This window comes from Drosophila hydei, unplaced genomic scaffold, assembly GCF_003285905.1.
Source record: "Drosophila hydei strain 15085-1641.00,03,60 unplaced genomic scaffold, DhydRS2 tig00000060-arrow-pilon, whole genome shotgun sequence".
Taxonomy (NCBI): domain Eukaryota; kingdom Metazoa; phylum Arthropoda; class Insecta; order Diptera; family Drosophilidae; genus Drosophila; species Drosophila hydei.
Genome location: NW_022045656.1, coordinates 9,221,242 through 9,234,742, shown reverse-complemented (window position 1 = coordinate 9,234,742; position 13,501 = coordinate 9,221,242). Strand labels below are relative to the sequence as shown.

General features: G+C 41.1%; 1 protein-coding gene across 1 annotated transcript; it reads left to right on the top strand.

The window, feature by feature from the left end:
- Window positions 1-162: 162 nt before the first annotated feature.
- Window positions 163-2,101, top strand: LOC111601227 (lysyl oxidase homolog 3B). The gene is made up of 4 exons (XM_023317724.2): window positions 163-431; window positions 531-1,476; window positions 1,537-1,694; window positions 1,747-2,101. Exons 1-4 carry the CDS (start codon window positions 251-253, stop codon window positions 1,962-1,964), a joined length of 1,503 nt encoding a protein of 500 aa, XP_023173492.1. The 5' UTR covers window positions 163-250; the 3' UTR covers window positions 1,965-2,101.
- Window positions 2,102-13,501: the final 11,400 nt, after the last annotated feature.

Here is a 13,501-nt window from a genome sequence, read left to right as displayed (position 1 = left end):
CGTTGAGCGCTGAGCGCTGAGCACGCTGAGCGAGCTTCTGAAGCGCATCAGCTACATGTGTAGATAGATCTAAGTAGATGCCACCAGAGCGGGCCTGAGCATACCTGAAGTTCATAGTTAAATGATTTCATTCGCTATTTAATTTTCGTTTGAACTTTGTTGCGTATTCGACTCAGTTTCAGTTCTCGAGCGCAAGCCAACCCAGGCAAATGCAAACAGCTCGTATCAGCGCGATTTACTTGTCGATCCAATGTTGGTCCTACACGTTCTGTGTCTAGGCTTAGTAGGCGCGCATCTGGCCGCAGCAGCCGTGCATCAATCAATTCAGGATGCGCGACGCGCGCACCAGCAGCTCGTGCAGCGCTATATCAAGACACTAAATAAGGAAGAGGGCGCCATACGTCTAGTTGGCGGCGATGCCGAGTATGAAGGTAGGAGTTGGCTTTGTTTCCCTACCCCTTAATGGCAACTAAATGAGATGAAAAGCTACTCAATACTGGCTCTGAACACATTATTCCTTCTCGTCTCAGGCAACATTGAGGTGCTGCACAATAACAAATGGGGCGCCGTTTGCGATGATGAATGGGATGGCGCTGAGGGCGAGATCGTGTGCCGCCAATTGGGCTTCCTTGGGCTGCGCCGCTTCACCCACAGCGGCTACTTTGGGCCCGCGCGGCGTCGCTACTGGATGGACAATCTTTACTGCGAGGGACACGAACAGGAGCTGACCGAGTGCCACTTTGAGGGCTGGGGAGTCAACGACTGTGAGCCCAGCGAGGCAGCTGGCGTTATATGCCATCCGCCAATGGATGCCGTTTGGCCGCCGCCAGCCGCCTTTGAGGATGAGCGCCAGCTGCCCAAGTATCCCATACATCCCAGCTCACGTCTGTATGTGAGGCTGCGCGGCGGTCGCTCAAGGAACGAGGGACGCGTCGAGGTGCGCATTGACGGCCAGCGCTGGGGCAGCATCTGTGCGGATGGCTGGTCCATGCTGGAGGCGAATGTGGTCTGCCGTCAGCTGGATTTGGGCTACGCTCGCGAAGCCTTTCAGACGGACTACTTTGGCGGCGCCAATGTCTCCCGGCCCATGCTCAGCGGCACCGAGTGCTATGGCAATGAAACAGAGCTGGCGGACTGCCTGCACCACAATCATTTGCGAGGCATTGTGAGCTGCCATGGCAGCAGGCAGCATGTGGCTGCTGTGATCTGTGACTATCTGTCGCCCGATTTGGTTGTGGATTACTATGAAATAGAGCAAACGGCTCACCTCGAGGATCGGCCCATGCTACTGATGCAGTGCGCCATGGAGGAGAACTGTGTCTCCAACGAGGCCTATCAAATACAGCGCGACAGTCCCAACTGGCGTTATCAGACGCGAAGATTGCTCAAGTTCACAGCAGCCGCAATCAACGCTGGCAACACCGACTTCAGGCCCTTCAAGGAGAAGAGTCAATGGGAGTGGCACATGTGTCATATGTAAGCACGAGGAGGTGATAGCTGTAAAAAGGTTTTGATAGCTTTCTCGTTGCTTTGCAGGCACTACCACAGCATGGAGGTGTTCGCTACCTTTGACATATTCGACTTAGAGGGGCGCAAGGTGGCACAGGGTCATAAAGCTTCGTTCTGCTTGGAGGACAGCAGCTGCCTGCCAGGTGTTGCCCGGAAGTACAACTGCGCCAACTTTGGGGATCAGGGTAAGGGCAAGTGCTAAACATTCTAAAGCCGGCTTAAAATCGCTTTTCTTAGGAATCTCTGTCAACTGCTCTGATGTTTATCTATATAATCTGGACTGCCAGTGGGTAGACATAACCGAGTTGCCACGCGGCTCATATATACTTAAGATTGCCATCAATCCGGAATTCAAGGTGGCCGAGATGAGCTACGACAACAACGCTGCCATTTGTGACCTTTCGTACGCCGAGAATTATGCGCGCGTTGACAATTGTCGTCTAGCGAGACCTTAAAGCTGCCGACTTTAAAATTTGAACAGTGCCAAATATTATGATTAGCGTTAACCGTAAATGTGTTTGTATTATGCGACCTATTCTCTTTTTTACCCAAATAAAACTGCACATGTCTTGAGGTCGTCTCGAAGTACAAACGAGAGTGTACCAAATAATGAACTTGAGAATCAGTCGAGTGTAAACATGTCAGAGACATCAACGGCATTGTCAACGCCAGTCAAGCATTTATCAAATGCCCATACCTGAGCTCTCGTACAGATATTATTGTCATCGCAGGTGGGTGTTGAACTGGAACTGAAGTATTGTATTTGGCTAAAACAGATTTACAAGTTTGAAATGTTGACTCTGGCAGCGTTCATTAAATGCACTCAGTTGCTAACTATAAACAATTTTTACAAAATTATACTAAGCAATTCATATTTGCAGTATTTTTGCCATTAATTTCAGTTAGATTTTGAGGGTGAAACAAACAGCCAATTAGCTGCAGCTAAGTCTTGAAAATAGAGCAAAAATAGTTAAATGAAATATATAACAAAATTTCAAAATTTAAACAATTTATAGTCATAAAACATATTTTTTATGAAGTAAGTCTTATTAATTTCCTTAAAACCTTTGCTGACTTACCTTAGAAAGCTTTCCATGACAACAACAAAATTTTTTTTCTAAAGAAAACTTTGTAAAATTGTGAAGTAAACGTTCTCTTTGAACAAGCTGAATAGTGGAGTACGAGCATGAAAAAAATATATAAAAAAATACTATTAGTAAAAGTGTAAAGCAGTTACAAATAAAACTTGAATCACAAAGATTGTCATAGTGAATGCTAACCAGAGCAAAGGAGCGAACTGAAAAAGAAGTTGCAAACTTATAGCTAAAGGAAGGCTAGATTAGTTGCGTCAGCTTCATCTGCAAATGGCCGAAATGGCACGAGCGAGGCATCAACTACACACTTAATCAGCTAAGAACAGCAGGCATCAATTTCGCTGACAGCCCGGGATCAGAGTCGAGCAATTAATGGCCAACTGAAGATGCGGACGCAATTTATCCCTGGGCGCAAATCAGCAAACCTTTTCCTTTCTGTCTTCTTTACGCTGCAAAAGACAACTTGATGGATACACGTGGCCAGCAAAAAAAAAAAAATGAAGCAATCAAATGGTCGTAATGTCATCAACACCAGCCATAAGTGGACACCCATCCAGGGTGGAGACTGTGACAGGAAATAGGGCAACGATGATGATGAGTTACTTTGGTCACGAAGCTATTTTTACGCTTGATTACGCGATAAATGAAAATCAAATGTTTGATTGCTTAATGCTTTGCCAGCGTAGGTCAGCGTGGGTCAGCAGCGCCCCAGCACCACCCAGCTAGCGCACAGCACCACTTCAAAAGTGCTGCAATTTTGCCAAAGTGCCAGCCCAATGGGATTGGCCTGGGTGGCTCTTGCGTTGCTGAACATTTCAATTATTTATATGCTTGTTTGTCTCCTCGACTCGGCTCATGGTCGGGTCATGTGTGCACGTGCGATACGAGCGTGTGGGCGGGTGGGGGCGTGTGATAACAGTTGACTGCACACAGTTATCATTTTTTAGCTCCCAGACACGCACTAAGCTGCAAATTGCTAAGCTGAAGGAAGCTCAGAGTTAGACTTTGACTGATTTGTTGATAGTTGAGTGCGTTTGCAACATGACAGCGCAGAGCAGAGCAGGAGACAGCCACTACGACACAGGACATTGCTTACGTTCCGACACCTCGGCACGTTGCTCTCTATATTGCTTAATTTATTAATCGCCAGCAAGTACAAAGCGTCGAACCACACAAATCGTAAACAGTTCTCAGACCCACTGCATAAGCCGCTTATGTTAATTAAAATTGGGGAAAAGTTTTTGTTTTGCATAGCCTCTGAGGCTTCTTGGCACAATCAATCAATTGCCGTAGTCCTTAGCTCACTTTGTTTACGTTTTATGTGTCGAGTGCCTCAAAAGTGTTAAGTAGAAACCCATTTACATTTTTGTTTTTGCCTGTTTTGTGGTCATATTTCTGTTGCTAGGCCAAAAAGGGCTGAAAGCTGCGTTGCGAAATGGTCGACTGCTTATTGATGAGCCAGGTCAGCTGTCTGAAAGTTCTTCTTAACGAGTTGTGTAATCAGTGACAAAAAGCTGAACAAGATAGATCTGCTCAGAGCATGATTAAAGCGAACAGTTATTAAGACAGATTTGTAGACTTTGCTTAAAGGTTGCCATAGAAAGGTTTTAGCTGCAGCTCGAATGGGAAAGGCATTTAGAAAGAATGTAGAGAATAATGCTATAAGGTCTAGTGTATAGAGCAGCACCATTGACTTGAGTATTTGCTTATGTCAAGGAACTTAGCTCTAGATAATAAAGATTGAGCATTCTTAGAGCTGAGTACTGATCTGATTGATACCTGCTGATATGACTGAATATTCCATTTCACAAACTCTCCAATCAGTTCTTGCTCTTGGCCATAAAAATGTTAACTCTAGCCAAGCAAATATTGCCCCAAAATTTCCTTTTAATTCCTTCAATCATGATATCAAATTCAATCACAATCAGCTTTAAGCAAATTATATTACACAAAATGGCAACAGTCCAGCGCAGAGTCAACTTGATCAAGCAAAAGGCCGAACAATTGTTAAACATTTCATTAACTCACACTTGCAGATACGTGCAATTGATTTGTGCAAGGACCAGCTGTTCATTGGCCATTTCCTGCTGGCTGCTTGCTTGGCCTCCATTTAGGGAGTGCTTACAAAATGTTGGCAACTGGCAAATGGCGATGGGCAGAAGCACTTTTGCTGGCCGGCAGGCGAACGCCAGCAAATTGTTATTTCAATTGTCAACAGCAATGTGGAAGGCTAAAGAGGGCATGCCACTGCCCTAGCAGCATTCAGTATGCAGTTAATTTTCTGCTTTGGCTGCAATAAATTTTAAATGCACATTTCAAATGAAGAAGCAACAACATCGACGACGACGACGACGAAATGAAACGAAACGGAAAACAATTTTGTGCAATTTCACTAAAAACGACACAGAACTCCCAGCGGTCCACATTGACACACATATGGGAAATCGGGGAGCTGCGTCTGGGCCACGCAAACTGCAGGGCAACATATGCAATCGAAATGTCCTTGTTCCAGCAACGAGACAGCGACGACAAATGAAATTGTTGACCAAAGTGCAGCGTTTAAGAAAATCGAATATATATATATACAAGCACATACACTCACACACACATACACCATACATATACGTGTAAGTATATCTGTACCTAAAAGTTTTCCATATGGCCAATGCATTTTCCTTGCACTTCAATGGAACTGCCATTGTCCAGATTCCCATTATTGTTGCTTATATACCCTGTTTAATCGTTCGGTAAAGGGTATATTAGATGCTTTATAAAGTCAATATAGTAAGGGATCTGGATCTAGCTGTCATTCTGAACATTATTATTACTAATTATATTATTATCATTATCATTGTCATTGTCATTGTTATTGTCATTGTCATTGTCATTGTCATTGTCATTGTCATTGTCATTGTCATTGTCATTGTCATTGTCATTGTCATTGTCATTGTCATTGTCATTGTCATTGTCATTGTCATTGTCATTGTCATTGTCATTGTCATTGTCATTGTCATTGTCATTGTCATTGTCATTGTCATTGTCATTGTCATTGTCATTGTCATTGTCATTGTCATTGTCATTGTCATTGTCATTGTCATTGTCATTGTCATTGTCATTGTCACTGTCATTGTCATTGTCATTGTCATTGTCATTGTCATTGTCATTGTCATTGTCATTGTCATTGTCATTGTCATTGTCATTGTCATTGTCATTGTCATTGTCATTGTCTCTTATTTTTCACAGGGTATACCAAAGTCGTTCAGCTTCTAGAATCGTCCATGTTATTTCTTTTATGACAGTTTTAAGGCATTTTTATTTGTGTAAATATGGTTTAAATTTTATTTGCTGGCTCTTAGAAGATTGCCAGCAGCTTTTGTTATGCCAACAAATGCAAATTGCAATTGTTATGCAAGTCGCATGTTGCATGCTGAGCTCAATGCTGGTAATATTTGAGCAGAGTAGTTGCCGCAATGTTGTTGCCTCGAGCATTGCTGAATAGATGAATGCAGTCCAAATATGTTCGCATATTATTTATATGTGGTCAGCATAGTTTTATTGTCAAGCATTCTGAAAAGGTGTTGATGCACATGCAAATGCAATTTTAACTTATTTTTCTAGCCTCTTCAAAGTGGATACACAAACAAACAAAACTTGAATTGTTTTGGCATTTGATATATTTGTATTTGCTAAGACGCCAGAGAAAGAGATAGAAGACGATGGCTCGGTTCAGCAGCTCTTATCGACAGGAAACATAACACAATTAATTTTCATGGTTTCGGTAGCGTGTCTCTAGCAAATATGCATTTGATAAGCTTCAAATGGCCATTTCATTGATGTCGTCATTGTTGTTGTTGCTGCTCTTCTCATACATATTGAAAGCATTTGCATGTTAAACGCAGCTAATTGCGAATAAACTCATTAGAGGGCTGCGACAAGGGCTCCAATTGCCAGCCAGTAACAAAAGCCCGCACAAATTGGGCAACATTTGGTGGCATCTTTTGCCAAATTGAATGCGGCCAACAATCAACCCCACCGGCAGCAAGGCAGCACCACTTTCACCACACACTTTTTGGCGCACATTTTGGCTTGTTATCATTTTCATGGTTGAGGCGACACATGCAAATGCCGAAAGAGTTAGGAATAAAAAAAGGGCGTCGCTGTCGTGTGTGTGGGACTGGGTTTGTGGGTGGGACTCATTTGTGTGCCCGGCTCTGTTTGTCAGGCAGCCAAACATTTGTTTTAATTATTATAAAAGCAAATTGCATAATTAAAAATGTGAAATTCATTTTAATTTTTAATTACAATTAATTTTATAAGCTCACCAAATCGGAAGCCTGCGCCAACAGTTTTTGCACAGATTTACGTTTGTGAGCTGTGTTTACTGTAACAGGGTAATATGGTAATATGGTGTAACTGGATAAATATATTTATTTCTTACTTTATAAAATAAAAGAAACGTTTATTATTTGAAGTTATGAAATATATATAGTTTGGCTCAAGCGTTGCTTGATCTTTGTAAAAGAGGGTCGAGCTCATCTTTTCTTGGCCAGGTTAAAGTTTTTAAGGAAGCAAAACTGTAGAAATTTTTAAAATAGTATGAAAAACTATTACTCAATAAGAGCTTAAGTTCTTATGTATACAACTAAATAAATGTTCCAAAAATAACAAATAATGTCATATAACAATGCCAAGCTCATCATTTATAATTGCAAATAAAAACTAATCTTAGCTATTAATATTCTTTTAAAAAAACCATTAAAAAGTAAAACTCTGAGCTCGGCACTCCTTTAACAGTCACTCAAGAGATAAGTAAAACAAATGTTTGTAATCCGCAGGCATTCATCAGCTGCCTTCGAGCCGAAGCGAAAGTAAAGCTACAATCATTACTCTATCACATCATTTACAAGCATTTCTGCGACACTTTTCAAATGTCAGCACTTCAGAGAATTTGTTTTGTGTTTTGGCTTGCGCCTGTGGCAATAGAAAACTCGCAAAGCTACGCACATTTCCTGCCCACTTCTGATTGCACAACAAACTCTGGGCTATGTGCTTAGCCACCAGCATCAGCATCACTGCCCCGGCTACTGCTCCTGCCCCAGCTCCTGCTCCTGCTTGTCCCCTTGCCAGCACTTTATTCAACCACTTGACACACTTAAGCGCACTTATCAAACCGCGCAAAAAGTCAAACGCATTGAAACGCGACAACCAGCAATGAGCAGCAGTCACAGACAGAATCACGAACAACGCTTCGGGGACCCATATATCAAAAATCAACAGCTGCAAAACGAGAAATGAAAAAACTGCCGCCTGCCGCCTGCCGCCTGCCTTCGCTCGCCCACACATGTGACAAAAGATAAACACAAGGAGTGGAAAAAATTCTAAAATCGAAAAAGAAAAAAATAAACGCGAGCAAAACTTTCATGCAGGCAGCGGCGCCTGATAAGCATGCAAATGAAATGGCAACTGCGCCGCAGGCAGCGCTGCCAGCGCTAACCGCAACATATTCCACTGCGACCTCCGGACGTTGAGGCTGAGGCAACAATCTTAATTGCGGGTCAAAAGCCATGCCAAAAAGCCAGAAAAAATGCTCCGAAAACGACGGTGACAAAATGAAGGCAACACATGCAAATTGAGATAAGAAAAAAAGCGGGCAAGCAACATGATATCCGCAAAAATTTCTTTTTTGTTGGTAAATACTTGGCATATTTCTGGCTCAGTTAACTGCATAGAGTAACTTAAAAAATAGGTATATTTTATAATATATTTATTTTTATATTTACAAATTTTACAAATTGTTTTACATTTTTAATGACAATAAAAAAACTTAAAATGTTTTATATTCATAATAAAGTATTTTTAAATATTTTTTTAATATTTTGTGTTATCAATAAAAATATATAAAAAAATATTGAAACATATAAAAATAAGTAAACATATATTAAAATACATAAATTTATATATTCAATATATTTTTCAAAATATTTTTAATAATTGATAGAAAACTCTTTAAGTAAATATAAAACTAAATTAAATAAATTCACAAAAATATTTATATTAAAAAATCTATAATAAAAAATATCTCTTTTTTCTTCTGTCTTGCCATTTTAATAGTAACTCCCTAGTCCATAGTCTAACCAAGTTCAGTTTATCTACTATACCAACAACTACTAAGCCGACAAAATTAAAAATACCAGAATACCTTCACCATGCCAAACAAGCTCAAATATAACTCGATCTTCATCTCGTCATCATCACACATCATCTCAACAGCAACAATCAGTAGACCCCACTTACACTCTCCAATGAAAATCTCAATTTTGTAGCCTTCACACATGACAGAATTGACGGGCTGGGTCAAAACTTGAAATCAAACTGAAAATGGGTCCAGAACCACCAGACGAAACAGAACCAAATCGTGAAGCCAGATAGATAGATACCAGCTACACGCCCTTAAGACACAATTTACGCATTGTTAGTCGCTGCACAAATACAGCTGGAATGTGGGCGTCGGTGTGGGCGTGGCACACACACAGAAGCGAACAAACATTTGAAAATGACAAACTTTCTGGGCAGCGGTTGGGCTGGATGGGTAAGGGGAGTGGGAAGGAGTGGATACCCTGTCCCATTGTAAACCAACTTGGCAACTTTTGAGCTGACAAAAAAGTTTTTAGCACGCATACGCCGCGTTGCCGTCACCGCATTTTGTTGCATACTTTTTGGGCGCTTGGCAGCGCGGTTGAGCAGCGAGTCTCTGCGGGTATTGCGGGCTGCTTGTTATTTTTCGCTGCCGGCTCGCGACTTATGAATTATTTGAATTTTATGCGACAAATCACCTGCAAAATATAAATTCCTAGCAACGAGCGACATCTGCTCGACCGGAAATCTGGATTGCGCGTCGGAGCTGCAGAGGATTGTGGGCGGAGCGATGGATGCGGCACGTGCGCACGCACCGAAACAACACCACGTTATACCGTTAATCGTTCGTTAATCTGTCGTAAAATTTTCGCTGAAAATCGTGGCGTTAACTTAAGTGGATGTCTAACAATCACCGCCGCCACTCGCAATTCGCGTTTCGTCTTTGGAGCTTTCATTTCTTACGCGCGTAAACTTTTTAATCGAAAAATGATGTGACACCGCCCTCAGCCAGCAGCAGCCAGGTCTTATTGCTCCTGCCCACCCATGCAGCTCTGTAATTAAGTGTAGGGCGTGCTGTGCCTCTAGGAGCATCTCAGCTACCAGCGGGTGACGAGAATCGAATTTGCTTTGCCAGTTGCCAGTTGGCAGTTTCTGAAATTTCCTCTGCTGGCCAACAAAAAAAATAAAATGAGCAACGCACCTTGGGGTATAGAACTTCTAATTATAACAATGAATCAGCAATGACACTGGCCACAAACTTATTGAAAGAAGTTTGGGGCCATCTTGATATCTACGAGCAGTTTAAAGGTTGAAACGTGCTCGAAAAACTCATTGCTTTCTCTTTTCTTTTGGCAGTTTGCTATAAGCATTTATAGGGTGGAGTGATTTTTGGCATGAGCTCAGTTAGTCTTAAGGCGAAGCAGTTGAAAATGTACCTATAGAAGTTAAGGAAATTGTTTTTACAAGCCTGTAGCTAGGCATTGTTCAATCAAATTCTTTCGAGGAGTTATAGATATATAGTTATATATATATATATATATATATATATATATATATATATATATATATATATATATTTAAAGCTGAATAATCAACAGATTATTTTGATTATAGCTGTGATAGAACTAGAGTGGTAGTAGTAGAGACAGTAAACCACATTTAACATCAACTGGTAACCCTACTATCCCTATAAGTATTCAATGCTGGCTCTAGCCTAAGACCTTAGACAGCCTGAAGACAGCAACAACAACAGCAGCAACAACTCGCTGCAAAGGCTTTTCAAATTAATTGTAGACAGCAAATGTCGTGTAGCTCAAAGATAAACGTTTCTCGAAAAGTCGCATGTACTTTGCTTGCCTGTCTGTGCCCACTCCTCACTGAGTACCCTTCCCTACGCCTCTTGCCCTCGTTCTGTCTCACTGAGCTGCTTTCTTATGCAATACCTTCAAAGTCAACACAAATCTTTGCCATAAGAAAAATAAAAACACAACAAAAAAGTTTGGCTAAACGCTGCCAGCAGAGACAATCGTACAAGTTCAACATTTGTCACACGTACCAAGCATTTACGCAAGACACGGAACAAAAAAAAGTGAGCCAAGGCAGAGGGAAATGACATGGCATGGAAATTAACAAAGAAACATCAACATCAAGTCAAAATGTTGCGCTTGCAGTCCGCATATGCACCAGGGCAGGAGAGGCCAAGGCAGACACAAAGCAAAGTCTCACTGGATATAGTTGTCGTCAATTTAAACAGCTCAAAGACAGGCCAAGGCAGCGTTCGAGGTGGCGGAGGTGTAGGACATGTTGGGGCGCAGACAGCAGCCCCAGTAAATGCAACTTGAACGCTAGAAATATTCGGACTCCAGTCCATGTTCATACACTCACGTTATTCTATTTGTATGCTCAAGTCTTCAAAAATATATATATATATGTGCGTACGGCATGTCTGGGTCTCTCAAAGTCTATAGCTATGACTTCTCTCCGAGCTGTCACACTTGATACGCCCGAGAAGACGACGACGACGACATGAACATGAGAAACAATTTCTTGTTGATGCTGCAGCAGCAGCAGCAACAGCAGATCTAAGACTCAAGGATTTGGCAAAGCATGGGGCATGAAGACTACTTTGTTACACGTGGCAGAAGCAGAATATGTGTGCAATGAATGCACTCAAAGAAATTTTAAGAAAATAAATATATATTAATTATAATTCTTATTAATATGAAGGATATTGTTTATCAATTTCTAAAAAGCATTTAAATAATTCACTTAATTTACAAAAACTTAAAATTAATAATTTAAAAAAAATATTTAAAAAATTAGTGTAATATAGGGAATGAGCCAAAATTGTATTTATATATTTTTTTTTACTTTTATCTAAACAATTTTAGCGGAATACAAATCAATTAAATCGATAGATAAACATTAAAATTTTATGCTTAAGTAGAATTTACTTTATAACTTTTCTATTGTTATTTGCATATATATTTTTTAATTTTATTAATAGCTCATGAATGTTAAGTGTGATTTCTAATGGCAACTAGTGAAAAATGTCCATTTGCTACTATTATAAGAGAGTTAGTTAGGTTAAACAGCTTAAGGAAAGTTTTTTATGCATCTAATAAGAAAAAGAGATAGGTTAAATAGTCAGTAAAATAATCTTGTATGCAGTATAGTTTATATAAATAAAATATGTATAGGTCGTAGAGAAAATGTATAGGTCGAAAAAAGAGATATTGTCTTTCTCTTCTTCTTTCTTTCTTCTGCCCTTGCAGCTCCGGCAGACACAAAGTCTGTTATTTAAACCCAAGCCATATTTCCAGTAGAGTAAGAAAAGCCCCACAAAACAGCTACTGATAAAAATAGTTCTGAGCTAATAATTATCAAAACATCTTTCTATATTCCATGCGCATTCCTATGCACAATGCTAACCACATACATTAGCTATGGAAGCCTCCTAGCATAAGGCACATAATATTTTAGTCTGCTGCCGCGCATTGGCCCAGTGCTGTCAGAGCAGGAAAAGAAACTAATGTGCAGTAGAATACAAAACGCAAACATAATTAAACCTGCCACACCCAATTCGCAGGCAAAATGTGGCACGTTCTCGCCTCTGAGACTATGACTATGACTATGGCTATGAGTGCGACTCATTTGTATGTTTTATTGTGTCTTGTGTCTCTTTGTCTGACTGTCGGTCGCACACAAAAATAAACCAAATTTGTCACAATGCTCACAGACTATGGGGACTAACTGTATGGGCGCTGGGGCTTTGACGAGCTACTCATATTTCGCAAACGCATGTAACACGCAGCTTGGCCGTCGACTTTGTCGCCTGCCGTTGACATTTATTGCATGCAACTGAAATTTTATGGCTACGAAATTAGCGCAGAACTATATTAGACCACTTAACGAGTGCTCCCTGCTGCCTGCTGGCCCAAGAGTCTGCGGTCCATAAAGACGCATTCGTATTGAGTCATAAAACGGCGCTTGATTGGACCGCTACGTGGGCGTCTCTATAGAAACTGCAACTAATTTGAGATACAGACAGCAACTGTAGTTTATCTTTTAGCTGTTTTAATGGCCATATGAGCTTATGCATGGCCAACTAATTGCAGGCATCCGTGGGTGGCCCGAGAGACTGAAGTAGAGATTGTGAATTTCAGATACTCTTACAGCTCTGCCCCCTCCCTAAAAGTGGAACCCAATTTTCGCGTTTAATTATGAAAAAGCAAACAAACTTTTGAGGCTGGCCAAACAGTCGCAGGATTGCCAACTTCCCCATGTGGATGTGTGAGTGTAATATCCTGGCCACTTCCGCTGGCTTGCCTCCCAAACCAAATGTCTGGAGTAACAACAATGCGATATAGATGTGGGTATAAAATAATTTCTAGCCCGCGGCCTTTCAGGAGCCGACAGCTGATTTAAAATGCATTTTCAATTTGTGTGTCGAAAACATCAGCCGGCAGGCGTGGCGCAGGTGTGAGTCGGAGTCCTTTACAAACTAATTTGCCTGAAAAGGGCGCATGTATCGAAAACAACGCTTTGAGGCCTCTTTGCATAACAAATAAACACAGCCAAATGTATGCAAACAATGTGCGCCAACAACGCACACAGAAGGCAAAATATGCGATATCAAATAAGAAAAAGTATAAAAAACTGCGCTGAAAAACAATTGCTCATTGTCTGAGCAATTATACACGCATTGCTGCCCTCAGCAGCAGCGTCAGTCAGCAGTAGAAGCAACAACAGCCGCTTTACAC

Bases quoted from the DNA above. Each gene is read 5' to 3' on its own strand.
- LOC111601227 (XM_023317724.2), top strand. From the start codon at position 251: ATGTTGGTCCTACACGTTCTGTGTCTAGGCTTAGTAGGCGCGCATCTG. The intron at 432-530 runs GTAGGAGTTGGC...TTCTCGTCTCAG, and splicing joins CGGCGATGCCGAGTATGAAG to GCAACATTGAGGTGCTGCAC. The intron at 1,477-1,536 runs GTAAGCACGAGG...GTTGCTTTGCAG, and splicing joins GAGTGGCACATGTGTCATAT to GCACTACCACAGCATGGAGG.